This window comes from Strix aluco, chromosome 26 (genome assembly GCF_031877795.1).
Source record: "Strix aluco isolate bStrAlu1 chromosome 26, bStrAlu1.hap1, whole genome shotgun sequence".
NCBI classification, from domain to species: domain Eukaryota; kingdom Metazoa; phylum Chordata; class Aves; order Strigiformes; family Strigidae; genus Strix; species Strix aluco.
Window position 1 is genome coordinate 1400184 of NC_133956.1, and position 27991 is coordinate 1428174.

The 27991-nt window shown below is 57.4% G+C and overlaps 1 protein-coding gene across 3 annotated transcripts; it reads right to left on the minus strand.

The window, feature by feature from the left end:
* Nucleotides 1-1116: 1116 nt before the first annotated feature.
* Nucleotides 1117-27911, minus strand: LOC141934897 (protein argonaute-1). Of its 3 annotated transcripts, XM_074850719.1 has the most exons (19): nucleotides 27767-27911; nucleotides 19069-19252; nucleotides 18202-18322; nucleotides 17906-18087; nucleotides 17359-17495; nucleotides 17090-17224; nucleotides 16766-16853; nucleotides 14858-15005; nucleotides 14421-14540; nucleotides 13442-13564; nucleotides 12855-12988; nucleotides 11468-11652; nucleotides 11153-11312; nucleotides 10768-10858; nucleotides 8531-8725; nucleotides 8279-8413; nucleotides 7278-7379; nucleotides 6263-6462; nucleotides 1117-5342 (listed from the first exon to the last, which is right to left on the minus strand). In XM_074850719.1, exons 1-19 carry the CDS (start codon nucleotides 27789-27791, stop codon nucleotides 5234-5236), a joined length of 2574 nt encoding a protein of 857 aa, XP_074706820.1. In that variant the 5' UTR covers nucleotides 27792-27911; the 3' UTR covers nucleotides 1117-5233. The 3 variants fall into 3 exon arrangements, 1 of the variants encoding a protein (XP_074706820.1); XR_012626438.1 differs by lacking the exons at nucleotides 17906-18087; nucleotides 18202-18322; nucleotides 19069-19252; nucleotides 27767-27911 and having other exon boundaries at nucleotides 1117-2577; nucleotides 4860-5342; nucleotides 17359-17491; XR_012626437.1 differs by lacking the exons at nucleotides 17906-18087; nucleotides 18202-18322; nucleotides 19069-19252; nucleotides 27767-27911 and having other exon boundaries at nucleotides 1117-3313; nucleotides 4860-5342; nucleotides 17359-17491.
* Nucleotides 27912-27991: the final 80 nt, after the last annotated feature.

Below are 27991 nucleotides of genomic sequence, written 5' to 3' on the forward strand. Positions count from 1 at the left end.
GAGAGGGAAGGGGAAATATGATCACCAAGATCAAGCAGATATGGTGGAGGGAGGCATCTCTGCAAAATGCACATACCTTAGAGGCACGCAAGCACTTCTGGTTCTGCAGCTTAGGCTGCTGTAATCAGAAACAAGGGCCAGGGCTCAAATGCCGGTCTAACATCTGAAACCAAGGAGTCCGACCTGTTTTCCAGGACTCCAGACCCAGCTGCACAAGGCGCAGTTTTCTGTTATACCCCTCTCTCAGAAACAGCCCCTTGAAACTGCAAGGGAAGATTTCTATTATCTAGTAGGACTCGTTTTAAAAAATGTGCTATAACCTTAAAAGCAGCAGGAGGACATGTGCAGGGTCTGTACAGGTGCTCGGTTCGGAACAATACAGTGTGCGTGCTCCAGTCTGAGTAAATTAGCTAGTGAGTACGTGCATGCCATTAGCAAGCACTTCCTTAAAATTGCTTAGCATTATTCAAAAACCCCGTTATGGCTCAACTGCTAAATAATTCATCGCCTAAAGGTATGTCAATGCACGTTTGCAAGGTAAAGCACAAGCAGATCCAAAGAATTCAGAGGATGGCAACCAACCTCCAGTTTTGGACCCTGAGACACAACCATGAGCTGTTGGCATTGGAGAGGACTAGGATGTCTGGAAGGAATTCCAGTGCTGGGAACTGTAAACATGACGCGGTCAGAAACCCAGAGGATCAAGTTTAACCCCACTCCAAAAGGAATCAAAATCTGTCCCAAAAGCACCTTGGAGCCAACAGCCTTCCAGAGCCCCCGAAGCACACGTAGCTGGAGAAGCAGCACGTTTGGGTGCACGCTTCTGGCATCCAACAACCCAAGGAGCTCAAATCAAGTCAGTTCTCAGAGGACATTTTAATAAAAAGTAGAGCTGGTTACCACGTTCTAAGAAGTTTTAAGCACGTATTTGTTCGCTTAAGTGTTTCTCCCAGTTGACTGAAATCTGGAAAGTGAGGGGTTTTGGATCCTCCGCCGTACCTGACGCAGTTCAGCCACAGCATTTCACCATCTGTCCCCAAGCCCTTCTCGAGCCAGCGGCCAGGACTGCGCATGTACCTTCCCCACGCAATCTGACTCAGGAGTGTCACCCCAACATATTCACATTGCTTTTATTTAGGTCTTCTGCCAACAGTTACAGGGTAACAGACACTTGGGACTGCAAAGTCAAAGTTGCAAGCAAAAATCAGGACCGAGGCAAAAAAAAAAAATATTTAAAAAAATCCACAATCAAATCAAATCAAATATAAATACAATGTTCTGGAGCTCTTTAATCATACCGTTTTCTTTAATAAAGAGGTGGTTATGATCTTACAGTATTTCCTTTTGGCCTAATCCAAGGATTTTGTTACTCTTTACCAGTCTTAATTCCACGCATACAAGAAAAAAAAATTGATATTCAACCTTTAAAATATAAGCCATATTTTCTTAATAAAATAAGTTTTGTGCTGCTGCTTGTTTAGTAAGTACTGTACATCAACTGTTCACGTCTATTTAACAAATGGACCATACAGAGTTCAAGCTAAAGCAAAAAAAAAAACCCCACAAGAAAAATAACAACCCAAACAGAGTGTCTTGTGAACACCCCATGTACAGTTCAACACTTGCTCGTATAAAGGAGGTACGAAAGGGGCTAGAAATTGAACACAAAAGCACTGGAGTCCCGTAAATTTTCTTTCACAACTATTGAAGTGCAAATCACTCAGGCAAGATATGAATTTCACTTGTTTATTGCTGTCCTGCTGTCTGGCTTCCCTTCCTGAAAGAATCACATTCCTTTATTTCACACTAATTTTCCAAGAAGAAAACCTTCCGCGAGGCAACGTTGAACGCTTGGGCTTTTTGAGACTAAGACATCGGGTCGTACGCTTGCGAACACCAGGACACCCCGACCGCCCCTGGAAGCTCTGGGGGGAGAGAGGGCTGCTCTGCCCCCTCGGCCCCGCTACGTTCAGATATGAGATAAGGGAAACAAACAGCATTCAACAACTGACAGGTAAATGAAAGTTACTCCTCTTCCCACAAAACTGCATGCACCTGGCGATGTTTCCAGTTGCAGAAGGAACACGTGCGCACGGAGAAGGCAGAGACTCGGGAGCCATTCGGGATGTCCGTGGGGGGTTTGTGGCTAACTACAAATCCTGATATGTATCCGGGTTAACACTATCCGCTACGGGTAGCAAAACGCACAGCACCTCAACATGCAGTTACTCGTTTGCATCTCGGACAAGAAAAGGGTAGAAATGCTGAATGCTGGAGCCGCGTAGAAGGTACAGTGCATAGTCCGTTATACAAAACATGCGGGTAACTCAAACCCCTTCTCAATTTCTTCAAAATGGAAATAGGGTTTAAAGGGCACAGCAGCTACTGAGTTTGGCTTTTTTATTTATTCAAAACCATGAAAACCCAACGCAGACGGTGAAATAAGGGCAGAACACGAACTGCAAGTCAACAGCTGAGAGTTTCAGAAGCTGTGAAGCTTTTGTGTAGTTAAAATTGCTGTTAAAAGTAGGTGCTACATCAGCGAGTCTTCATTCATAGTTTTCTATGAACAGCCACCTTACAAATGAGTGCAAATCTTAAAGGTCCATTTTACATTTCAAGTCTCAAGGTTAAAAAAAAATTGTTACAGAGCAACAAGCTGTTTCTGTAAATGCCCACACTATCTCTTTTCAAATGGTTAAAAATGGCACGTGCTATGCCACAGCTACTAAAAGACATTTCAGAATTCTAGACCCAACTAAAACACTAAAATAAAAACTAGAAACCAAAATACCTTTGCCCCTCGCTGCAGAAGAGCAGCCAGGCGCTTTCCATTGTAATGCTGGTGAACAAACTGATTTGCAGAGAGAACCTTGACCTTAACCCCGATTTTATTCTTAACGAGGGGCTTTCTAACACAAGGTGAGTGGGTACAGCCCCTCTGAGATCATTTTGCTTTCAACAAACACAAGCCCGAGTTCTGAGGATGAGATGGAGGTGCTGGATTTGTGTCACTATGCAGGCACTTGTGTACAGGAATGTAGGCTTCTCATGTTGACACTTAGTGTTGATGCATTCCCTACGCTCTAAAAGCCTTCCTAGGAGTTCACTACCCTACTGACCATGAATAGTTCCTGGTCTCCTCCCCGTCACCTTGCAGATATACAGCAGTGGAGGTTGACACAAGGTGCAAAGGAGAATATGAACCAAATACTGTAGTCTTGAGGAAAAAACAGGACTGTGCTAAACGTAGGATCTTCACAAAACATGACATCAGTGGGCTCAGCACTTAGTTTGCATAGCATATCGATGTCTTCATTTTTCACAAACACGTTGCCCAAAAAGAAAACGGGTAGAGTGAATTCCCGGTGTTAGGACAGATCAATGGGCCAACATGACCAATGTGGTTTTCATGAAGGCAAGGCAAGTTTGAATGTCAGAAAGTACAAAACCAAGAGGTGTGCTTCTATCCACGCGGACTGACAAGGGGCAGTGCTTGTGGGGGACCTGCCTTGGAAATGCGTTCACGTTTGGCAGTAAAATGATAACAGAGCTCTTCCCTTTAAGAGCTTGGTAGGAGCATGCGCATCATTTTTTCTCCTGGAGGAAGCGCTGTGCACACTTTCATATAAAAAAACCCCAGATAATCTGCCCACATGATACTGGTAATGAGTTGCTACTACTGCCCCGCTGTGCAGAACGGTCATTCTGTGCAGCAAAATGAGTCTGAAAAGCAGTCACTATGGTACTGTTGGGAAAAAGGCTTTCTTCCTGTTACAAACACAAATCAGTAGGAGTTTCCCCCATGACAGTAACAAGGATTTCATCATTCTGACTAAGGAACAAATCTGGTGCGCTTTCAGAATAAAAAACCCTGTGCATGAGATCAGTGATACCATGGCACAAAGAGCAGCATAACCTAGCAGCAGAGAGGGTGACAGTTTGGAGGTGCTGGAGTTGGGGGACGCGGTACTTCGGAAAGCAGCTGACCCGGGCAGACACGTGCCGAAGGCACAGGGGAGACGGGCGCTGAGGGGTGCCCGGCGCTGCAGGGACTGCAGTTGGTAACACTCATCGGACAGGAAACGTCAGAAATCTCTGGTGTGAGCGCACAGCCTCAGGAAGCGCGGTGATGTAAACTCTGAGAATGTTAATGACTTGTGGATTTTGGCAACAGACTCAGTATCGTATAAAAATAATGTTTAGTAAAAAAATCCCGGTGTCCATCATAAAAATTCAGGAAAAAAAAAAAAAAAGAAAAAAATCGTTAGCGATTTCTGTCCTCATGGGATGAAGATGCCCCCATTTGTCAGAAAGAGTTTTAAATAACAAGTAGTACATTGGAAACAAAAATGGGTCAGCAGCCATTAAACGTGTCCTGTATGAAAGTGCACATCTTTCAATGGAGTTTAACCACCATGAGGTCGTGATCTAACACAAACTGCAACTTAGGACCATAGAAATTAACTCCTTCCGATGGAAATATGGACCACCATCAAGACAAGATTACTATTTTCCTTACAAGATTAAAAACATTGAAATTTTGCAGCATCGTAGTAAGGCACTCACCCATGGAAAAGTCTGTGACTGTTGCTTCAAATGGCAGCAGCTAACTAGCTTTTAACACGAGGAAGACAGTTTTCAGTTCTGAGCTAAGTGCTAGGGTGCCTTACATTATATGGGGGGAATTATTCGGGGGTGGGGAACTGTTAGTGTTAGAATTCTCCTATAAACTAGTTGTTTTTCCCCCTTAACCCATTAAAGCATCTCATATTCTAAAATATTAGTTTTATAAATCTAGTCTTCTGTTTTAAGGCTCTAAAAATCCCCTCCCCCCAACCCCCACAAAAAATACCTACCAGCGCCTGGTGGGCAACGGAGGACCAAATCCGCCATTTCACAGTCAGGAGTCTATAGTATTGCATCTTAAAAATGAAAACCTGCTTCCGCCTCCTGGGAGTTTTATCCCTTCCTTGAATGCCTTCATGTGTTTGGTCAGGTCAAAATTTTGCAAAGCCAGAAAAATTAAAAAAATAATCATCAGTCTCTTCCAATCCTACAAAGGTGTTGGATCTTTCTGTCCCGTGGTGCTGGTCTCCTGCCTCGAATTGACGCTGCCTGCCCTGCAGTGATTTCTCATTGGAAAAAAAACAAGGTGTCCCAATGCTTCCTTTTTTGTATGGCTCCTACAAATCTGAAAGCTTTCTTGAGTGAGGTAACAAAAGTTAGGCTTTCAAGCAAAGTACATGGTACGTAAAGTGTCCTGATGAACCTGCACAGCCTTCGCCAAGGCCTGGGGGTCTCTGCCGTTGCTCTGTCCAGATATATGGCTGCCCTCGCCACTGAAAATCAAGGAAATCACTGCATAATTATTTCATATTTGCCCCCCAGGAACACTGAGAATCCCCCTGGAGATCAGGGTCCGTGAGTGCCCGCAGCACAGGAAGGCGCCTTGGCCGGAACGCTCAAACAGCCCAGGGAAGCCCCTCCAGGCCTGGGACGAGCTCAGGATGGGATTTAACCCCCCTTTATCCCCAGTTCCCCCAGAGCTGGCACCGAAGAGGATGCAGCTAGGGGCGGGTCTCCCCCAGGGAAGGGTCAGACACAGGCACTTTCGAACACTGCTCGTGCCCCCAGGATGGACTGGGAGGTGTGGGACCTGGGCACGATGCACGTGGTGTAAGAGAAGGGGCAGATACTGTCCTAGTTTCGGCTGGGGTAGAGTTACTTCTCTTCCTGGTAGCTGGCACAGTGCTGTGGTTTGGATTTAGCACGAGAATAATGCTGATAACAGCTGAGGTTTTAGTTGTTGCCAGGTAGTGCTTACCCTAAGTCAAGGATTTTTCAGCTTCTGCCCTGCCAGTGAGGAGGCTGGGGGGGCACAAAGAGCTGGGGGGGATGCAGCAGTCGGGGACAGTTGAGCCCAACTGCCCAAAGGGATATTCCAGACCATGTCACGTCACGCCCAGTATATAAACTGGGGGGAGTTGGCTGGGAGGGGTGGATTACTGCTCGGGGACTGGCTAGGCACTGGTCAGCGGGTGCTGTGCAGTTGCATTGGGCATCACTTGTCTTTCTTGGGTTTTATTTCTCTCTCTTGTTATCTTCCTTTTCGTTACAATTATCATCATCATTACGGAGCGAGCAAGCGGCTGCGCGGTGCTTAGTTGCTGCCTGGGGTGAAACCCCGCCGGTCCCAGGCACTTGTGCCCCCTACCCCCCCGGGGTCTGCCCCCCTGGGCCGCGGGAAGAGCCCCCTCACCTGTCGTGCTCCTTGTCCACAAGATGGTACCGTGCTCGGAACGCCACGAGCCGGGCGTAGTACGCCGGGGCCGGGATGGAGACCGAGCGGGTGCAGCGCACATAGGTATGGCACAGCTGGTACGTGAGGATCTGCAGCTCATCCGCGGTGAACCGGTTGTCATCCCAGAGCACGTAGTAATGGGATGGCCGGCTCGTACCCTGCGAAGGAGAGGGGGGCAGCGTGAGGGGTGCTCCCTGCACCCGGACACAGGCAACCACAGGCAGCTGCCTCGCGTCCTGATCACCCCATCGCGACGAGCCGGCAGGCAGCCTGGGCAGGAGAGACGCCCGGGCTTCCCAAATTTGAGGACCCCACAGGTGCACGGGCACGGCGAGGCCGGCGAGCCCTCAGCACTGAGGTGCGATAACACAGCGATAACACCGCGCTGCCGGTGCTTCTGCAATGCCGCCCCCGGCTCCCGCCACCGCACAGCCCACGGCGGCACGAATCCCACAACCCGGGCCAGCTCCCCGCTGCCCTTGCAGGGGGAGAGGAAGCCAAGAAGCCTCCCTTGCGGAAGCAGCTGTAGATGAAATAAGCGCAATTTTTTCAGTACGGTTTCTGACTAATCTTGGCTGCCTGAAGAAAGGCAGCTGCGAAGGCAAGCCGCCTGCTCCAGGGACGGCTGGGCCCAGCTCTCCCGCCCACGGCCAGACAACAGGTCCCTGCTGACGACCAGGCGCCCCAGCGAGCCCAGCACACTCAGACACCAGCTGACAAGCTGCTGAATTGGCCACTCTGAAGGAGGAAAATCTCATAGGAGAGATCCTTGGCTCCAGGAGAGAAACTGAGTACGTGCTACATAATGCAGCAGCGGCACCGTCCCCGCACCTGCTCACCAAACCACCGCGACGGCAGCTCAGATCGAGCTGCCCATGGCTCCGGCACTGGAGGGAGGGAGGCTACGACAGGGCCGGCTTGGATCCACGAGAGCACAGCCTGCAACAACAGCCACGGCTCTGCGGCACGGTACCTGAATGCCTGCGTGACTGCACAGGTAGAAGTCGAACTCAAAGGGGTGGGTGATATTTGTATCCACTGTTGTTCCTGCTGGGATGTTCCCGCTCTTCCCAATCTACAGGGAATAGAAAGAGAGATCCAAGCGCTGCAGAGTTTGGTTATTTCCAGCTGCCCAGAGCACCATCCGTAACACACCTGCCCTGCCCCAGGGCCACAGCGCAGGGTCCCCATCTCGCAGCTCACTAGGGAGCACCATGCAGAGCCGCTCCCCCAGTGCCTGTTAATTGGGGACAGAAGCAGCTTATCCTGCTCTGCTCCCTGCCCAAACAGGCTTGCTGGCATTTTCCACAGGCACCAACACCAGGCATGACACGGAGATCGAGCAAACAGCATCAGACGGAAAGCAGGCAGGGTGAGGGCTGGGCACCGGCCCATCCCACCGCAGAAACGAGGATTAAGTGAGCAGCACTCCAGGAATCTCTGCAGAGCATACACTAGAGTCTCTGCCCTGAGATCCTGGGGCTTTTGCACCCTGATCAAAAACTGTCCTCAGTTCCCAAGATTAAATCTTCATGCTTAGGTAGAGCCAGAGCTTGGTTAGACTAGACCTAATGACTAAATTCAGATTGAGTCTAGGAAAAGCTACAGCAATCGGTGTTACTGCACAGCACAGACGAACAAGCTGTGAGCAAGTAAGGGGTTTATCATCCTGTCGCGTCAGCGGCTCCAGCTATCACCAAAACAACAGATGTTTTCAAGCTGACAGAGGCTATTTCAAGAGAGTCACCAGGATCATCAGCACCCAGTAACTCATAATAACAGCAAACAGCTGTCTGGGTTTCTGGAGGCTGCCTAATCCGCACGGATGCGGGAGTCAACGGAGCAGCACGTTTCATTCAGGAGAGCTCTCTGCCTGCCAGCAGTGAGCTTCCCCCCGGCGAAGTCAGGGCTGGCTCGTCCTAAAGGCTGGGGATGAATCAGCCGCCTCCAACCCCGGCCCCCCGCAGCACTCACCCTCTCGTTCTTGTCTGCGCAGAAGAGACGGGTGTGATGCCTTTTCTGGACGACGATGTAGGTGATGCCAGGCTGGTAATCCTTTTCCAGTTTGATGCAGGCGTCTCGGATTGCTAGGAGCTCATAGTGAAGGATCTGGAGAGACAAGGGCAGGCAGTGTGAGGGGACATGCCGGCACCCAGCCGTCCCCGTGCACCCTCAGGGAACCCTGCGGGAGCCGGTGCAGCCGACGGGGATCCGATGGGTCCCCACCTGCGGGAGCTGCCCCTCGGGAACGCCGTCGCGGTAGAAAATGATCCTGGTGGGTTTGAAGCGGGTGGATTTGTAGAACTGGATGAGGAGCTCCCTCACCATGTAGGACAAGTCCTCGATGATTTCCTGGCGAGGACGCTGGACACGCACCGTGGCACAGTACCGGCTGGGGTGGGCGTCCATGCTGCCCACAACCTGCGGCGACAGAGACGGGCCAGGCCCGCGTGTTACAACGGGAAGGACGGAGGGGACACGGGACGTCCCCGGCCTCTGCCTGCTTCCAACACCCACAGCCGGCAGCGGGCAGAGAACCTGAGCTCACGGATCAGGGGATGGGACAGTTGCCTGTGCAGTATTTGCTAACTAGCGCCCAGAAGGGACATCCCTGGTCACCGCCACGTCCCGGTTTCACGCTCTGCCGTGCCCTTTGCAGCGTTTATGGGAATTTCCAAGTGAGACAACTCGGCTGGTGCCACTGAGCGACGTGGCTGTGGGGGCTGCTGCTGTTCTGCCCCCGCTTCGCTCCTCCAGCCCAGCAGCAGAGGGGCGAGGGGGGAGCGGGGCTGCCCTTTCCACCTGCCTAAGCCCTTCTCCCTCCATCCCTCACTCGAAAGGTTTTTGCTTCCACAAAGGACTGTGTGACCCCAAACCCTCCTCTGCTGTTGTCATCAGGGCAATGACACCCCCGGGGTACAATGACACCCTGGAGACCCTCTGCCCAAAAGGCGACAGAACCAGGTCAGCGTTTGCACGGAGCATCTCCCGGCATCACAACCCTGCGCTGGCCCTCGCTCGGCCGCAGGCAGCGGAGCTGCCCCAGACGGCCACAGGCTGCGCCGCCGGCGCTGCCGCCTCCGGAGGACACGGCGCGGTCGAGTCACCGCGCGGCAGCCGTCGAGCGGGGAGTTCCCACCGCAGCCGGGCGCTCTGCAGGGGAGACCTCAAAGACGTCAGGGCACAGAGGCTGAGAGCAGCCGGGCTCGGCCGTGACGCCGGGCTGGGGGCGCAGCCTGAGTCACGGGTGTCAAGGCAGATGGTGGCCCACGCTGGGAGACAAACGCCCGGCTGCTTCGCTGCACCGCGGCCAGCGGGGACTTCCCTGTGCAGGTCCATGTCCCCCCGAGCGGAGGGGAAGCACCCCAGACCTCACATGCCCAGCGCTGCCGAGCCTGCTGCCCCTGCCCGCAGCAACGGTTTCACTTTTCCTTCCCAAACGGAGCTCCAGGGTGGGGGCTGCACCACCGGAGCCGATGCACAACAGAAATGTTTACTTTGGCTTCAGCCACGGACCCCCTTCTACTGTCTAATTAACAACACACCAAGGACAAGATCAAGGCCATCTGAAGGCTCTACCCTCCTCCTCCCCTGCAGCTTCAAAAAAGCTTTCATAAAAAAATTAAGAAAAAAAACCCCACAGTGGTCCTGCACAAAAAAACACAGAAGATGTTTTCAGAGGGGAAGCGCCGCTGCCAGGAAACAGACTGTTCTGTCCCACCCACACCTACAGCAAACAGCCAACAGCATTTCCCAACTCCTTCTAATTAAGAAAAAAACACTCCTCCAAAGACGCATCTGCCTGCCAAGGAAAACCTGAGCTATGAGTCCGGGAAAGTTAAGAAGTTAATAGGAAAATGCTGACGTGCTTAATTAAAACAGACACTACGAGAACCTGACACTCTCCTTTGCTGCAGCGAGCACAAGGCAACGTCTTACAGCCTGACGGAGGGCATGAGCCCACGGCCTCACCGGTCCGTGGGCAGCACTTCCTCCGTGGACACTCATTATTCGTTTGAGGAGAAGGCAAATTCTCCTCCCCAAAAGGCTCAGAAGAAGCCCAGTCTCCCCAGTTTCCCTCCCACCTCCAAAACCCAGCTCTCCCACCTGGGGGCTGCACGGAAGGGCCGGGATGCACAGGGATGGTGCCGGCCCGCAGCACTGAGCTCCCCGCGCACCACGGCCGACAGCGCCCGCGGGGCCCGGCACATCGTGAGCCCCATCTGCTGGCAGCCGCCAGCGGCTCCCCAAAACCGCAGCTCCTCTGTGGAGAGGCAGGATCGGGGACCCACCGCCCTGGGAGCGGGATCCAAACACCCGATGGGGCATGGGGCCACCCCAAGAAGTGTCCCCACGGAGACAGGAGTGCCACAGTCCCTTTATCGACACACGAGTCCCATTCCAGCTCCCATGTCCCCGCAGGGCTCATGGGCACCAAGTCCGGCCCCAGACAGGGAACTTACAGCCGTTATGGAAGGTTTCTTCCCATCTCCTGCCGGTGGGTGAGTGACATCGGCCCCGAGGAAGATCACTGGCTGCTGAAAGACGGCAGAGCTGGTGGGAGAGAAGAGGAAGCAGCAGTCAGCCTTCGGGGGCCAGCTCAGGGCAATGCAGAGCCCAGCGGAGGCGAGCAGATCACCCAGAGGACACCTCCCAACCTGTGGGCTCTGGCCTGGCCACATCAACAGTTCACGACAAGGCGAGATAGGCTGCAACCCCCCATTTCAAACAGCTACTTTGCGCAGCCGCCCACAGGCCCCCCCTTCCCCAGGTAACACCAGGCAGGCCCCACCACGAGGCACTCGGGAAACAAGCCCCAAAACCACGAGAGGCAGTGGCCATACGAACCGCTGGTGAGGCACAAGGATGTTGTTGATCCCGCCAAGCTTGACGTTGATCTTGAGGCAGAGGTTGGAAAGGGTCTGCGGGGAGGTTTTCACCACGTTCTTGACCTGGACGCACTGCGTGGCCATTCCCAGGAGGGTGTCCCCAACGCGCTTCACCTCGGCTGCAGGCAGAGGAAGCGAGTGAACAGACGGGCCATCAGCAACGTGCCGCTTCCAGCGGCATCCTCGGAAACAGGGCGAGAAATCACCGTGGGACAGAGCCCTGTGAGAGCAAAGCCCCTCTCCTCCTCTCTGCTCACCCCTGCCCCAGACTCACCGTACACCGGTGTCTTCCCTGGCAGGATGACGATGATGAGCTGAAGCCCCGAATAGGTGTTCTTGAGGTGTCGAAACATGGGCTCCACGCTGTCTGCACCCTGGGCGTATTTACAGAAACAGGGCTGGCCTTGGATCGGCATCCCTGCGTCTTTGGAGATCTTGCGCAGCTGGTCCGTAAAGTTCCTGTGCCCGAGAGGAGAAGCACTCAGCCCGGAGCCCTTCCGCACGGCAGCTGCGTCGCGCAGCCCGGCCACCGTGGCTGGAGGGCTGCGGCGCAGGACAGACGGGGACATCACATCACCACGTCCGTGGTTTTACAGCATCCAGCAAGTGCACGGCACAGGAAACGCAAGACCAACACATCTTAGAGCTGACCCATCCCCTCTTGGTACCCTCTTCCCCAGGTACCCTCTGCCTGAAGAGTGACAGAGCCATGAGCCTCCTCCGTGAGAAAGCTGGGGAAGGGGGAGCAGACCTGCCCCGTTTCCAGATGATTTGCAAAGCTGAGGCAAGCCTGCACTTACCAAACCCGACAAAGTGCTCTGGATTTTCAGATTGCCAAGGATACATTTGATGCAGAGAGAGCCAGAGGGAGCGTGGGGTTCCCAGCTGCGCCCCAGAGGGATCACAGGAGGAGCACAGTGTCACTCCCCCTCCACCCAGTTACCGCAGACGTAGAGACTTTGAGCTGCCCCAAACCATCCCCAGCACCCAGCAGAGGCACCGCAGTGCTCGATGCTCCCACTCTCGCTCAGGAGAAACCTGAGTGCCCAGCAGAATCCAAACCCGAGGTGACCATTTCCCTAAATCAGATGAACTGGCCCCACTCTCTGTCACTTTGCTACTGAAGCAGAGGATCTCGAAGCTACCAAAGCTTTCCAGAAAGCCTAAGACTTCTCTGTAATAAAAACCCATGGTGAGTTAGGATATTTCCTGCATGAATTATATTATTTCAGAATGGGTATTGGGGAAAATTCTTATTAAATATCCCTCACAACCCCATCTCTCTGAGGAGATTCAGCCAAGGAGAGTTCAGCACAGCTTTACGGCTGGCAGTTATCAATCACGACACTACAGCTGCCCGAGGCAGAGAGCAGGTGGAGGAGAGCCTGACTGTCAGCTCCCACGTGCTGCAGCGCCGATGTGCTCGCCCCGACCTGGCGGGCTCTGCGATGGCTCAGGGACTGCTGCAGCCAGGATGAGCCATCAGACACTCTGGATAAACTAACAGGACTGAACAGTCAGCCCGAACCTGGGTCAAATCCATACCACAAGCCATTCGGAGCCAGCGTTAACGCTGCGGGACATGCAGACCCAGGCTGGGAGCACCCTGAGCCATGGCTCCCCCATGTCACCCCACCCGCGCAGGCTGCCCCTTTCCTTACTTCAGCACCTCCTCTCGACACTGCTTCTGCGGGGCAAAGCAGGCGATTGCCCAGACTTTGATCTCAATGCCGTTGTAGAACTGCTTCCCTCGCATGTCCCACACGCCTTGGTTGGGAGTTGCAATGGCCCGGTTCTGCAAAGGCAAATGGACGATCAGAGCGCGGCCGCGTCCTGCCCAGCCCCACGCCGGCAGCCCCCGGGGAGCACCCACACGTCCCCGTCACAAAGCCACACGCCCTCGCCAGAGCCAACCGCCTGCGCTGGCAGGGGCTGCCGCGGTGTGTGGTGACGGGCGAGACAGAAGCTCAGCTCCTCAAAGGTGATAGAAAATTCACCTGAGCATCCCTCTCCCCTTCAGCTCCCTCTTTTGTCACTGAATGATTCTTGCCTACAACTTTCAGAAGAGTTATATTGCAAAAAAAAAAAAAACCCAAAACCTGAACCCAAGGCACTGTGAGGAAAAATTCCAGCTCTAATCTATAATCCTGAAGATAGCACAAGTTCTGTTCAGAAACAGCGTTTCCAGGTGTGAAAGCATCTCTCTGCCCAAGGCAGCTCAAGCCCCGGGCAGCGCGGCCCTGCTTACCCTGCCGCCATACTGCAGGATGGGCGCCGGCAGGACCCTCCCCGTCACCTCCGTCATGTCATCCTTCACCTTGATCCCAAACTCCTGAATGTACGGATCCAGGTTGTAGCTGGCGTTCTTCATCTGCAGAGGGAAGGAAGGGCCATGGGAGGGAGCGAGACCAGCAGCTGCATCCCACACAGCTTCAGCTGGCCGGGAAACACGGGCACCTGACGTCCTGGGCTCTACAGAGCTGAAGTCCTCTCCGTGAGGGGGGAGCAAGCGATTCAACACAAAGGGCCAAACCCCATCCTCCAAATCGACCCGCGGGGGACCTGATTTTTGAACATGCTGACCAATGCAACTGAGAGCAGGGCCTGCTCCTGAGATTTAAGGTTTCTGTGGGAAGGTTCAGACTGGCTAGAGACTGTTATCAAGAGTCCCAGAACAAATATCAAATGTCCCCGGCTTGGAAAGCCCAGAGGCAGCAGTCTGGGTGAGAACAGCACCATTAACCAGCTCCTGCCCGGCTGCTGCAGAGCTGGGTTCCGCTGCCTCGCCCCAGCCTGACCTGCTGGCAGAGCTCCAGCACTGCTGCCCCGCAACGCACAGTCCCCACGTACATCCGGAGCTGGGGCCATTTCTCTAATTTGTTTTTCCTATTTTTAGTTCCAGCTCCCTTTGGGTCAGGTTCCATCAGCATGAGGACCTGAACTCGCTGCGCACAAGTTTCCACGGTCACTTTGAGCCGGGCTCCTCTACGCAAGTGTCCATGACACATGCAGGCATTTCTGACCGGAGACTCCGTGAGAAGAGGGAGATAAAACCAAGCCATGAACCCCACCAGCACCTTCGGAGCAGGTCCCAGCTCTCCAGTGCAGAGCAGCTGAGGAGCAGAACCACGACAAGGTTCATCATGGACACGATGCTGTAACCTGCTATCAGAGCCACAGCCCTGACACTGTCCCTCCTGTCCCTCCCGGGGACTTGGGCCACGTACCAGGCGACTAATTTCCTCCTGTCTGTCTGGGGCAGACCTGGCTGTTGCTTTTATCATGGTTGACGTTTGATTGTCAGTGAGCTTCTTGATGCACCGCTGGCCTGCCACGATGTTGCATACCTGCACGGCGGGGGAGAGACAGCAGCCATGCGTGAGGGACAGGCGAGACACAGGGGACCACGGCTGAGCTGCCCCGCGGGCACGGCACTCGGGCCCTGCAGCCAGCCCCAAACCAGAGGTGCCGAGCTGGCAGCTGCGGAAAAATGGCATTTTTACAGCAGTCTCCTCTCTCCGCAAAAGCGGCTCTTGCCAGGTCAACACTGAGGCAACCAGCACTCAGGACACATTAGCTGCAGAATCTTGTCATGCACCTGCCAGCAAAGGCCACTTTTGCCTTTGCTTTGCACAGCGCCCGGCGGCGCAGAGCCGGCACTCACCTCCAAGGGCAGGTACGTGTGCTTCTGCTCCTGGCCAACCTGGAGACAGGGCAGGTGGGGGTATTTCAGCTGCAGGTTGTACTTCTGCTTAAAATACTGAGCCACTGTGCACTCCACTGTCTGACCACTCTCCAGCTGCAGGGGAAACCTGGCAGAGGCAGGACACGAAGGATGCACCTACTCAAAACAGAGACTTCCAGACCTCGAGCGCTACTTACCCTGCTGGGCAGAGAGGGAGCTGGCAGCTCCCGCTCCGAGCTCCCATAAAAGAAAACAAAAAGCACAACAGCGGTATTTTCAGAAATCGAGTCAGGAATATTCCGACCCCCACGTGGGACTGAGGTCCCTAAATAAAGCTCTCCCTCACTAATCCAGCTAATCAGGGCAAATGTTTATTGCAGGACATGCCACGCATGCCGCTGTCAGGTACATAAACACGCTGGCACTCAGGGCTTCTGCGCTCGGTGCCCTCCCTGGGAGCTGAGCTGAGCTCCGGGGAAAGGTTAACCGGCCTCTCCCGGGACGGGGCAGCGGCTCCGGGAGGGCAGAGCGCGGCGGGCAGGAGGGGCACATCTCCCTTCACAGCCACAGGGAGTAAAAATAAAAATCAAACTTCCCAGAGGCAGGGCTGAGGGGGGCTGTGCCGTCCATAGCCGGAGCACGTGATACCCGGCCTCACCCAGCACCAGCTGCTCCCGGCTCCAGAAAGAGCTCTGTGAAAATGAAGAATTGACCCGATATTCTTTACGGAGCCCAAAATTAGACAGACGAGCCAGCCCGAATGCCTGGCGAGGCGTCACGTTCCTCCTGCGCTCGCCAAGCCCCAGGGCTGGGACCCGAGGATGCTGGAGCGCAGGGGAAGCGGGGTGCAGGCGGTGACAGGCGCGTGAGGCCCAACGAGGCCCACCCAGAGACCGGGCTGTGCGACGAGGAAACACGGTTGTGGCGCGGGCGGTGCCCCCGCTTCGGTGGGGGCTCTGCAGCCCGACGGGGCCGGCTGGAGCGGGCACTGCTGGTTTGGTATCGGGCACAAACCCGGAGCAGATTTTTCTGCCAGCACTTGGGTTTGTACAGCATGAGCCAAAATTTCTTGTTGTGTTTTTTTGTTTTTAGGCTGGTTTTTTTTTTACTGTTGGCAAAATTTCCAGAAACACTGCAGAAACATGGGGGGCGGACAGCCTGAAAAACATCCCCCGCCTCGCCTCCAGCTCCACTCACGAGCACCCAGCTGAGAGCATGAGCGCAGCCCCTCCTTCCGCTGCCTGCACGGGGGGGGCCCCGCCTGCTCTCTGCCAGCCTCTGCCTTGAACCCCATTTTGCTTCCACGCCTCCCCGGGGGCAATCCCCAGGGCAAACCCTGGCCATGAGCCCTGCAAACACCCATGGGCTGTGGCACCCGACAGCTTGGTGCTGAGGGCACCATCTCCACAGTGCCACAGCCCCCATCCGTGGGGGGCTGTGGGGAGCGGGGCAGCCCCCCAACACGGAGGGGTGCCCAGGCCCAGCCTGCTCCCAGGGACACGCAAATCATTTCAAGGCAGGGAATCGCTTTATCCCCAGACAAAGCTTCTGCTTTGGCAGTGTCTATTTTAAGAGAAGAAGAAAACCAAACTCGGAGGTAAAAACTAGGACAATTCCTGGCATGTCAGCTCCCGCCTGCTGCAGCGCGCCGCCCGCCAGACAAAGCATCCTCTGAGCTCCCACCCTGCCCAGCATCCCGCTCGCTGCACCGCGCCCGACACGGAGCCGCGCCAGCCGCTGCACCCCAAACCGCTGCAGAGCACGGACGTGGCTCCCGCCGCCCTCGCAGCCTGGAGCTTCCCATCCCACTCTCCCTAACGACACCAGCAGCTGCTAAAAAGGAGAACAGCTCAGATTTTTCCAAGGGCATCTTCCCACCCGCCTTACGTCTGGTGGCTGGCCGGCCGCCGGGTAACGTTACAGACACGGTATTTCCTCTTCATCTGCCCGCAGTGGGTGACCTCGACTTTCAGACCTGACGCGAGACAGGGAGACACAGCAGAGTCACTGGCAAAGGCGGGAGCGATGCCCCTTCGCCCAACTTCCCCGGGACACCGCCAACACCTGCCTTAAATAATTAACGGTTTGCAGAGCAGGTACGCTCGCAGCGAAGCGCACGAGGGAGGGAACATTTTAAATGTGCAACCCCTGTAGCCCCACCTCGCCGCAGGGGCCGGGGCCAGGTCCCCCAGCACTCCGCGGGGGCTCTACCTTTGATCTCCTTGGTGAAACGCACTCTCTGCGAGTCTGTCAGGGGCTTCGGCTGCTCATCGATGTTCCGGATGTCCAGCACCTCGCACATGAACTCGATGACGGGCTGGGCTTTGTAGAAGGCGGTGGCCGACACTGCGGGACAGGTACCACGATGCGTCTCTGCTCTCTCCCAGCAGATAGACCCAGCCCGAGAGCTGCTCGGATCCAGCCTCCCCAAACACACCCAGCCCCACCGCTGCAGTTCCCCAGCAGGAAAAATACGTCACCATCAATGTTGAGCATCATCTTCCACATGGCAGGTCTGACCGACTGGTGGAAACCGAACCAGACCTCCCTGCCGCCTCCCAGGGGGTGGTAGTAACCTTCGGGGGGGGAGAAGAAGGAGCGGCCGACGGGAGTGTACCTGAAAAAAATAAGAAAATTAATACTTCGACCATTTCTTTGCAATACACCTCTGCCTGTAGTGTTTAAAACACATTTCTACAGTACATTAGAACTGTCAGAGCTAACTTATGGCGAGCGTACAAAGCCTTTACCAACTGCAGTTGGAAAGGCTACAGCAGATTCCCGTTAGAAAACCGCATCAAACAGCACACGCCAGCAGCAGCGACCGCGAAGCGCCCCTGCCCCCCCCGAGCCGCTCGCTCCATTTATTTCTATCACAGGAGCATCCCGAGCGATCGCACCGAGCAGGGCGGCAGGCACCGCTGCCTCCTCCCAAAGACCATCAAGGCCAGTCCCAGCCACCACGGCCAGCTGAGGGCAGCCGGGCCCCGCCCCAGCACGGCCCCCACCGCCCCCCGGCACAGGTACCTCATGGAAGCCAGGTGCCTCATGGCAACATCCAACGCCTGGACGGACTCCAGGGGGACGGGGATCTGCCCACTGACCAGGGCCTCGTGCAGCATGCGCCAGCTCACGATGGCCATCCATTTGATGGAGACCTTAAATATCCTGTCCTTGCCTTCCCCTGGGATCGTCACCTCAAAGTCAACCTGGGTGCAGAGGGAGGGAAGCCATCATGGCCCCCCCGCAGGCGCAAGGGCAGGAGGTTGTTTTTAGCAGGAGGCAGGTCACGCTGCCTGCACGGGGCTCCTGCCCCTCCTTACCCGCTCGTTTCCAATGGGTAAGGCCGTGACAGTGTAGATGTTCTTCTTCCCATCGTAGACCGGCTTTCGGTCACCGAAGATCTGCGGTTTGAAGTGCTGTACCATGTACTCCACAACTTCCCTACACAGGCGAGCGGGGCGAGAAAGAGGGGCAGGGGGAGAGAAGGGTGAGGTTCGTTTTACCGGTTTCTTTACAACCCGACACCTTCTGTGACCTGGCCCGTCCCCAGTGCTCCCTCCCCGGGGGCACTTCTGAGCCACAGGGCACTAGAGAGTCCCCCCCGGGCAGGGGGGCCCCCGCAGCCACACGTCTCGCCCCGCAGGTCGCTGCATCGGCTGCGGCAGAACGAGTTTACACGGCGTGCAGGAACGGGCACCCGCCAGAGCCGGCTGCAAACCGGCCGCGTGTGCCGGGAGGGCGAGAGGGAGCGACTCGCTGCCCGCGGCCGCCAAAAGCGTCTGCAGCATCTGCTCGCCGGCCTTCGGGGGACAGAGCTACCCAGGCTGAAGGCCGCCAACAGGACACCAAAAAGGAAAACAAAGAAGAGAAAAGTACGCGATGGCCCAAGGTCTAGGGCTTGCTATTTTTAAATACGGGATTGTTGCCAAAATAGTGCAGCTGCTTTGAAGAAGCAGGGGACTGTGCTGAGGTTCAGGACCTCCGCAGCTGTCAGGAACCAGCGCTGCAGCACAGACAGGGCTGGCAGGGCCCAGGCACCCACGGGCGCGGGGCAGCGCTGCAAGCCCGGCCACATGTCACCCTGAGGGGGGCTTCCACTGGTGACAACAGGGACAGGCACTTAGGGAGCCTCCACAAGGAAACTGGAAGCGGGAAACACGTGCCAAAACCTCTAATACTTGCCTTACCTGTTGACTCTGCGTGGACATTTGTCGGGTTTGATATCCACTTCATAATGATACACATCAATCTTGGGAATGTCCACTTCAAAGTAGTTGGCCAAGAGCTTGATGGGTTTCCCAACAGTTCCTATCCCGGGCCGCCGCGGCGCTTGAAAGACCTGCTGCAATGGTGGCAGGTATGCGCCTGCAGCTGCGGGGAGAGAAAACAGGTCAGGAGGGCTGGGAGGAACCCCACGCCCGGACAGACAACGCAGAGTCACGGTGCTCCCTGTCACCACATCCCAAACCCGGAGGTCTCCCACTACTCACACTCCTGGCAGGAGGCGGCGGTGGCCGGATTTGGACCAGCACAGCTGGACTCAACTTCCCTGGGCACCACCCGGCAAGCGCCGGCGCCAGCTGAGCCGCCGAAGGTCAGCACCAAGCCCTCCGCCCCGCTGTGCCAATGTCAAACCATCCCCCGGCAGATAAATAACCGCTGCTCTGCCTTCGGGAAAGGAACCGGGGCCACACATGGCAGCAGTACAGACCTTCAGGGGATAAAGGACTCCCACTGCCCATCCCAACCATGGGCACACCCATGTCCTGGCAAACCTCGATTCCCTGGCCAGATGCAGGGACAGGCGGCCACATTCCGTTCTCCTGACACCGAAGGGCAGATTGTACCTAATGTCCACATTAAAAGAGCTCTGACAGCGCCCGCTATGCTGCCGCAAACCTGCACTTCAACTTCTGTTTCGCACAAGAAATGTCGCAATACACAAACAACCAGAACAGCAGCAAGAAACTCTCTAGCCCGGGGAGATGCTGCCGGAGGGTTTCCTCCCGCGGGAGCTGGGGAAGGGATGGGCAATGAAAAGACACAGACGTACGGGGCTGCAGCAGCAGCAACCTTCGCCTGAAGCGTGTGGGAGACGTCAGTACACTGAGTTTGTGAAGATACACTTAGACCAAGGGCAGCCCTCCCAGGGCTGCGGTGTCTTTTCATTGCCCAGGACGGCATTTGCCAACCAACAAGGGCAGAGGGGGCCGAGCATCGCCCGTGCGGCAGCGACGGCGACATCAAAGCCGACCCACGCTGGGCTCTGGTGCTTTGTTGTAAGGGCAGCTCCAAAAATAGCCCAGGTCTGACACCTCCCCAGCACTGAGCAGGAGGCAGCTCTGGACTTGCTGGGTCACGGAGTGAAGAGAAACAAGACACTGTTGTGAACCCCAAAGGAGAAAGCTCCCCTCTAACGCTGCCAAGGGGCTTTGCCACGAACAGAGCGGTCTCGCCATTCCATCTGCCAGTTGTGGCTGGTGGATACGCTCCACCCCTGCCTGCACGCATCTTCCTCCAGCTCACGGAACACCCGGGGCTGGTTTTAGCTGGGAAGGGGTTTGCAGGCACCCTCTGCCCCCACGCCAGGGTGGTCCTGCTGTGGGGAGCTCAGCCGGGACGCCCTGGCAGCACAGGCGGCCTTTGTCCCGCTGATTTACAAGCCAACGCCGGCACAATGGGGGCGGGAGGAGGTGAGGGACCACGTCTGTGCCAGGGGGAGAACTACGGAGAAATATGGCCCTGTCGAGACACCCAGGACTTCTGCTGGGGGCGAAGTGAGAGGCCGAGGAGCCGGCAGTGGCCCCGCCGCCTCGCATGGCACAGGCTACGGCAGCCCCAGCTCCACCGGCACGGAGCTGCAGGTCTGCCCCTCTGCAGGGGACGCGATTCCCTGGATACGCCCTCGGCAGGGACCTGCAGACACGTGCGTTTCCCCTCCATCCTTCAGCAAATTTTGACTCGCTGCGGGAGGGAGGATGCCACAAGAAACAGGAAACATGTTATTGCATCTGCAGTATGCGATTATTTAACTGCTAAATTTTGCAGGATAACAGCTCGCTTTGGGTTTATACTGGTTATTAACGATGGTGTTTCAAACTCCAGGTCACAGGATAACTCAAGTCCCAGTACCTGAACTTTCCTTTTATCCTTAACCCCTCCCCAACGTAATTCTCAACTGCTGTTCAGAAAAAAACCAACAAAAGTCACATCGATAAGGAAGGCTAACTCCAGGGAAGTTGCTGATAAAAAACAGAGAAAATTAAACCCAGTTTGATGAAAACCTCCTATGGATTGTGGGAGGTAGCAAAACAAAAACTCAATTCCAAATCCCCACTTCAAGCAGCGCGGGCCCCAAATGCGTGAAGAGGGAAGCACCGGTTTTTCCCAAAGCCCATCACACAGACTTACTAGCGAAGGTGCAGGATGGGCACTAGTGCTCGGCCTCAGGACTGAACCACCAGCACCCGGGACTCAACAGCATCTTAAAATATTGCCAAGGCAGCATTCAACACCGCTGCTCTCCGAGGAGAGATCTGCCCTTCCTGCCCGGTTCCCACTTTGCCCGTCTCCACCCATCCCAGTTTGCATCTTCTGTTTCGTTTCTCAGGCCCCGCGAGGTCTCGGCCAGCTGGGCCGGGTGCGGGGAGCGCAGCGCGTGGCTGTTCGGCGCGCTCCATCTGGGTGGCCAACTGTCCAAGTCGCCCCCAAACAGCAGCCCGGCTCCAATTTCAGCTCCTGAACACATGGTGCTCTTAGCACCCCTTGCTCCCATCCACTTTCTTTTTAAATCTGAATTTCAGTTCCAGGCTAAAAATATCAGAAGCAGAAAAACAGAAGAGCAGCAAACTAAGCTTCAAATTTGCTTTTTACTTTTGCACCCCACTTCTGCAAGGCTCTTCCTGCTGATGGAAGGCCACCGTGCCGCAGGACACCAAAGGGACGGGACGGCCCTTGTGAGCATCCAGGGACCAAACTGTGGCATCAGCTTCCACAAAGCCAACCTCTGCTCTTGCCTTTGCCCTGTGGTGGGAGCCCCAAAATCCACTGGGAGCCCCAGGCCTGGGACTAACCAGGCCCCAGCACCTCCTCGGACAGGGCAGCACAGGACTCGGAGCAGTCCGACGGGCAAGACAGGGATCTCCTAGGCCGACGTGGGGCTCGGACCCCCACAGGCACTCGCAGCTGCTCGGGGACAGGGCAGCTGCCAGCACCCCGAGACAAACGGCTGCATCGCGCTCCAGGGGCAGCTCGTTTTAAGAAACTGATTTTCAGATGAGCTACTTGAGGTGTAATTCATGTCTCCACATGACAAACATTTCTTGGCAATCACCAGCTCCCTGGCTGCAAGCTGATGCATTTTTAAATCATGGTTTGCAATCAAAGAGGTATTTGCCAGCGCTGCTGGAGCCTCCGGTCCCTGCTCTGCCTTTCGAGCAAGAAACTGCTCAGCTCACTTGCTGGGGGACGGCTGCTCCCGCTGCCTTCCCTGCAGCCACGGCAAGGCCAGCACCCACAGCTTCTCCCCTTCTGGACCTTTCCACCACCGAGACAATCCCGGCAGCCGTGCGTGAGCAGGACGGCATCCCCACGTGCCCACGGTATCCCCACGGATGCAGGGGCATGGGGCAGCAGCCGCAGCCCAGCAGCGGGGAGAGGAGCTGAAGCAGGCTCGGGGCTGGCAGAAGCCGTGCTGTGGAGGGGCCACCGAACAGTCCCACACCCATCCTGCACCCCGTCAGCCCCAAAATAACGCTTTGCCACACAAACCCTCTCGCCGGAGGATCGCCAGATGCTTTATGAACATAAAACCTCACGATTAGGATTGTGAATCAGAGATGGATTCAGCCTCCAGCAACACAAAAGTTGGCTCGGGAGTTTGACATGAGCCACGAGATATTGCAAACGCAAGATAATGTAAGTGGGCAGCCTGGCTGGCGGGAGCAGCGCTGCGACGGGAGACGCTCTGCAAAGGCTGGGGCGGGACACAGGGACCAGCGGCGAGGATGGGAAAGTTCACCCCCGGGCTGACTCAGAGGGTTTTATTTTGGCGACCGCAGACACACCGTCCTCGAACACATGGAGCCGGAGCAGCCGCCCGTTTCCAGCAAAGCGGGGAGTGATAATGACTTTTCCTTTCTAAATTACTTTGAGATCCAAAGATTTTTACAAAGCCATTATCTCCCAGTGCCTGCACACGGTGCCTACCCGGGACGTGACAAGGAGTGGTGACATGGGGGGGACCAGGGGTGACACTCAGCGCCCGACAGGAGCTGCGGCATCCGGCACCTCCAGCGCAGGAGAGGCTCTCGCCTGGCCTCGGCTGCTTCACCCCAGGCAGGAGAGACCCCAAAGCCCCTGGGTGAACATGTGGGATGGGCTCACCCCTTCCCACGCCACATCCCTGCCCCGGAGCGCTCAGGGTCCCCCCACGATTTGCCTCGGTGCGGATCCTCCCAAAAGCCGCCCCGTGCCTGGCTCAGGGGATGCTGTGCCAGGGAACCCCAGGCAGTGCGACGTGGCATTCCCGGGCCCCCCGTGCCTGCAGCCCCCGGCTGTGGCTCGGAGCAGCATTTCTGGGGCCAGCGACAAAACGTGCCGGTTCCCCTTCGGTAGAAGCAGCCTCATTAAAAAACGACCCAAACCCCCCGGAGACAGGGGGGCTTCTGCATACCTCGACTCTCCATGGCGAAGCTGCACAGGCTCCCACTTTGTCATGTAAATGCGGGCGCCCGGGGCCGGGGGCTGGAGGGCGAGTGTTGTTCCTGCAGCACAATGCGGCCAGTGAGCGGGATGAAATCCGCCTGCCATTATAAATTCAGCGGCCCGCGAGAAATCACAGACTTTCGCACACAAAAGCCGTGCCCTGGGGACGCGCCGGCGGCGGGAGCATCGCCGCCACCGCCACCCCTTCGCCGGGTGCGCGGGAAGCACCGGCGGGCAGAGACGGCGGCGAGGGCAGCACCGCCAAGGTGAAAGTCCATTTGGGGTAATTAGCGCTGGAATACACTTTGTTTCTATTATTTATTGTAACAGCTGGGGAACACGACCCGCTGCCCAACAGCTGCCTGCGCCCGGGCAAAGCCGCCGGTGGGACGGCATGAAATTACCATGTCATTTAAATCCTCTCCAGCGCCACATTCAGCCGAGGGGCCGCAGGAACGGGGCCCAGACAAAAGGGAGTTTTATTGCGGCGGCGGGTCCGCGACAGCCCCCTCCCCGCACACCCGGCCCCGCCAAAATACAGCCAGGGATCGGAGAGGAGCAAGCGGGGCCGCGGCACGCCAAACCCCGGACACGCAGCGTGGTCCGTCCTCACCCTGAGCCATCCCTCACCCTAAACCAGCCCCAGAAACCCCCCAGGGAAGTGAAACCCCTGTCAGGAGGCAAAGCAAGCGGCAGCACGAGCAGGAAAGGCAGCTGCTGGTGGGGTGAGCAATTGGCTTTGCCAATCTCCAGGCTCAAGGTCTTCAAACCCGCCGGCTCTGAGCAGTGACCGACGCCGTCCCACAAAGCCCAGACTTCAAAGTGCTCCACCTCATCTCCGCCAACCCAGACATCGCACCCGCCTGCTCCTCCCCCGGGCGCCGTGAGCACAACCAGGCTCACACAGCTGCAGGCGCTTCTCGGTTCGACACTAAACTGAGTTTTAAGTGGATCACGCCCAGGCAGGACAGAGGGCTCCGGCTGCGGCCGTCGACATGCAGCATTAAACCCATCCTGTGCACCAGAGCTCATCTTCTGAGGGAAACTCTGAGCTGCCCAAGTGCTGCTCCTGCCCCGCGCCGTGGTGGCTGCGTCCAAGAAATGTGCCAAAACAGGCTCTAATCTGTTTTACTATGGTATTTACTTCTGAAAGCGGTTTAGCTCTTTGTATCCTCGATACTGAGCCCCAAGCACTGCAAAGGGCATCGCTGTGCCGTGTCAAACCTCAGCTTTCCGCTTGGAAATCACGGGCGATGAACTCTAAAGTGTCAAGTTCAAACCTTGCCCTGCCACCGCCGAGGCCAGTGCCCCCGCAGCCCTGCACAGTCCCACAGCCGGGCCAGGCAGCGACCTGCGGATGCTGCAAGGGAGCGTAAAAAGCAGCAGCAAGAGCATCGGCACCTCCATCACACCGGTCCACGGGGACTGCAAACCAGCTGCTTCGGCTCCAGGGGGAGCGGCGCGGTGACGCCAGCGGCGCAGGCACAGACACGGCTCGACCCGCGGTGGCATGAGCCGACCCGCGAGGGTCTTGCCGAGCCAGCCCTGGCTCCACGTCTCCCTTTTCTGTCCCTCCGATGGGGTGTGAGAAGCACCCGGCATCACGAGTGCCACCACCTCTGCCAGACGCACCATCCGGCCCATGTCACCACGAGCCCGGGGTGCCCAGACGGCACCCGGCCGGGGCAGAGGCTGGCACCCCTCCTGCTCGCCCCGCGGGGTCTCCTGCCACTCCCGCAGACCTGCCAGCGGCAGCCAGGGACGCGTGGAGCCAGGAGCAGCAGACAAAGGCAGCCCCCCGCGCCGGAGGGGACGGGACAAAGGCGATGCCGGCTCCTCTCCATGTCCCTCTGTGTCCCCATGCCGGGTGTGCCAGCCCCGCAGAGCCAGGGGCTCCCGCAGAGGAGGTTAAAACCCGCAGGCAGCTCCACCATGGGTCACCCTGCCCAAAGAGCAAGCGCTTTGCTGCTCGATTTGGCTTCCTTTTAGTCTGCCATCTTAATAACTTGTCCCTGTTTTGTTCTTCCCACGGTTTAGAGAGAAGCTGCAGAAAGTGTTCAGAGATAAATCACACTGTGCCGTGTCTCCGGGCAAGGTGCTTCTCCCGGCTTTGTTTCTTGGTATAATCCTGTCCCAGAAACAGGCACGCGTGATTTCATGTTTCCTGAAGATAAAGAGATCCAACAGACGGAACAGCTTTGGGGTTTTTACAGGGTTTAGCACAGGAAGACAACGGTTAAGATTAACAGCTTTTAGGAAGTTTGTGAGGGATAAAGAAAACTAAAAGCTGGGGGGGAAATCGACTTCAGTTTTTAAAAGTAGCACACACATGCCTCCCCGAGCAGTGCCTGCGGGTCAGAAGACATCCCAGGTTCCCCCGCCGCCTTTCCTGGCATCTTCACATCGGGCGCATCCAGGTACACGCCAGATTTCTGCTTTATTACCCTGACAGGTCGCTGCCCCGCATCATCCAGGCTCTGACACGAGGCTCAGCCCCGCACCTGGGGACCGTCGGGATGCTGAGGCAGGGCGGGATCCGCGGCGAATCCTGTGACACGGGGTAAACGTCTCCCTGCACGCAGGGTGAGCCGGGTGGGAGCAGACGTCCCCCACCCAGATTTGGGGAGAAAAGGAGAAACTCCCAAGAGCGCAGCATCAGAGCCCCGCTCCCAGTGCAGCCCCCACCGCCCCGGGGACCCCCCGTGCTGTCAGCGGGACCAAAACCCAAACCTGTCTCCCTGCGCGTGGCCCCATCCCACCCGGGAGGTTGTTTTAAAGCACCTTCACAGAATCAGTCAAGGCTGGAGGGTGCGGGCACGCTGGCGGCATTATCTGCGTCGCCCCGAGGCGCCGGCAAAGCCCGCGACGCCCGGCACAGCTGCCAAATCACGGCTTCCAGAGGCCCATAAATCAGCCCCAAACACAAAGCGCCGGCAGCCAGGAGGTAACGCAGACGCGAAGAGATCTTCGTGCCACGCTTAAAATGAAATACCGTAAGGAAGGACCAAAGTTTGATGGTGAATGTGCGACAGTTTTATGTCAAAAATCTCACGTTGTTGCCGCCGCCGCATTACAGCGGGCGGCAAACTTGCCAGCACGAGGCCACGCAAGGGCAGCGCTCCCCTGTCCCCATCGCTCCCTCCCCTCCTCCTGCCTTATTTTAGGTACCCAAATCCTTCTGCGACTCGGTGCAGCACGAGCTCACGACGCTCACGGGAGCGAGCGACTGCCAACACAGCGGCCGGGCGGGCGAGTTTTGGGGGAGCCGCTCTCCGAACCCCCACGGAGCAGGCGGGTGCGAAGGCGCCGGCACCGAAAGCACCGTCAGCTGCGAGCGGAGGTAGGGGCAGGGGGGTTTGTGGGGTGACTGGGAGGCTCAGCCCCCCGCGGCCCCTCGCCACGCACCGCCCCGGCCCCGCGCATGCCCCGGCGCGGGGCGAGGAGCCGCTTCGTGCTGTCACGGCGCTCGGCATCGCCGGCCCCACGCCAGCTCCCGGCCCGCGCCCCGCTCCCCGAAACATCGCACTGGGGGGGAGACACACACGCACAGAGGGAGCTCGGGGGGCTGCTGCTGCTCCTCGGTGCTACACAGGCCCTTTGCGCAGGGCTTTGGGGGCACCCCGCGCTCCCCACCCTGCAGCCACACGCGTCCCCCTGGCCCTGCACCCCAACCCCGCGGGTGCTCTGCCCCCCAGAACCCCCCCCCCGCCCCCTGCCCTCGCGTGGCTGCTGCCCCCCAGGGCACCCCGGGGGGGCGCGGCCTGTCCTCTCCTCGCTGCACCCCCCCAAAAGCGGGGCGGCCCTGCGGCCCCCCCGGGCGGGCTGCAGCCCCAGACAGGCGCGTTCCCCGCACCCCCCCGCCGCACAGACACCCCCCTGCTCGGTCTGCCCCTCCCCCCCCGCTGCTCAGACCCCCCCCACACACCCCGACGCCCACCGCAGGCCCCCCCCTGCTTCTTCCCACAGCACAGCCCCCCGTTGCACATCCCCCCCCGCCGCCGCACATCCCTCCGCCGCACGGCCCCCACCCTGCACCCCCCACCGCGCAGCTCCCCGTTACAGCCCCCCGGCCCCTCCAGCGGGGGTCCCCGGTCCTATGGTGCACCCCCCGCCCCGGTGCACACTCCCCCCCCCCCCCCAATCCCCTCAGTGTGCGCCCCCCCCACACGCCGCCGCTACCTGCTCCCGAGGGTCCCGCTTCCATCCCATCCACGCGGGCGCCGCTCCGAGCCGGGGGCCGCGGGCAGGGGCCGGGGCCGCGGGCAGGGGCCGGGCAGGGCCGGGCAGGGCCGCGGGCAGGGGCCGGGCAGGGCCGGGCAGGGCCGGGGCCGGGGCTCCACCGCCGCCCGCCGCAGCCGCCTCTCGCCGCGCCTCAGCGCGCACGCGCCGCCGCCGCCGCCCGGC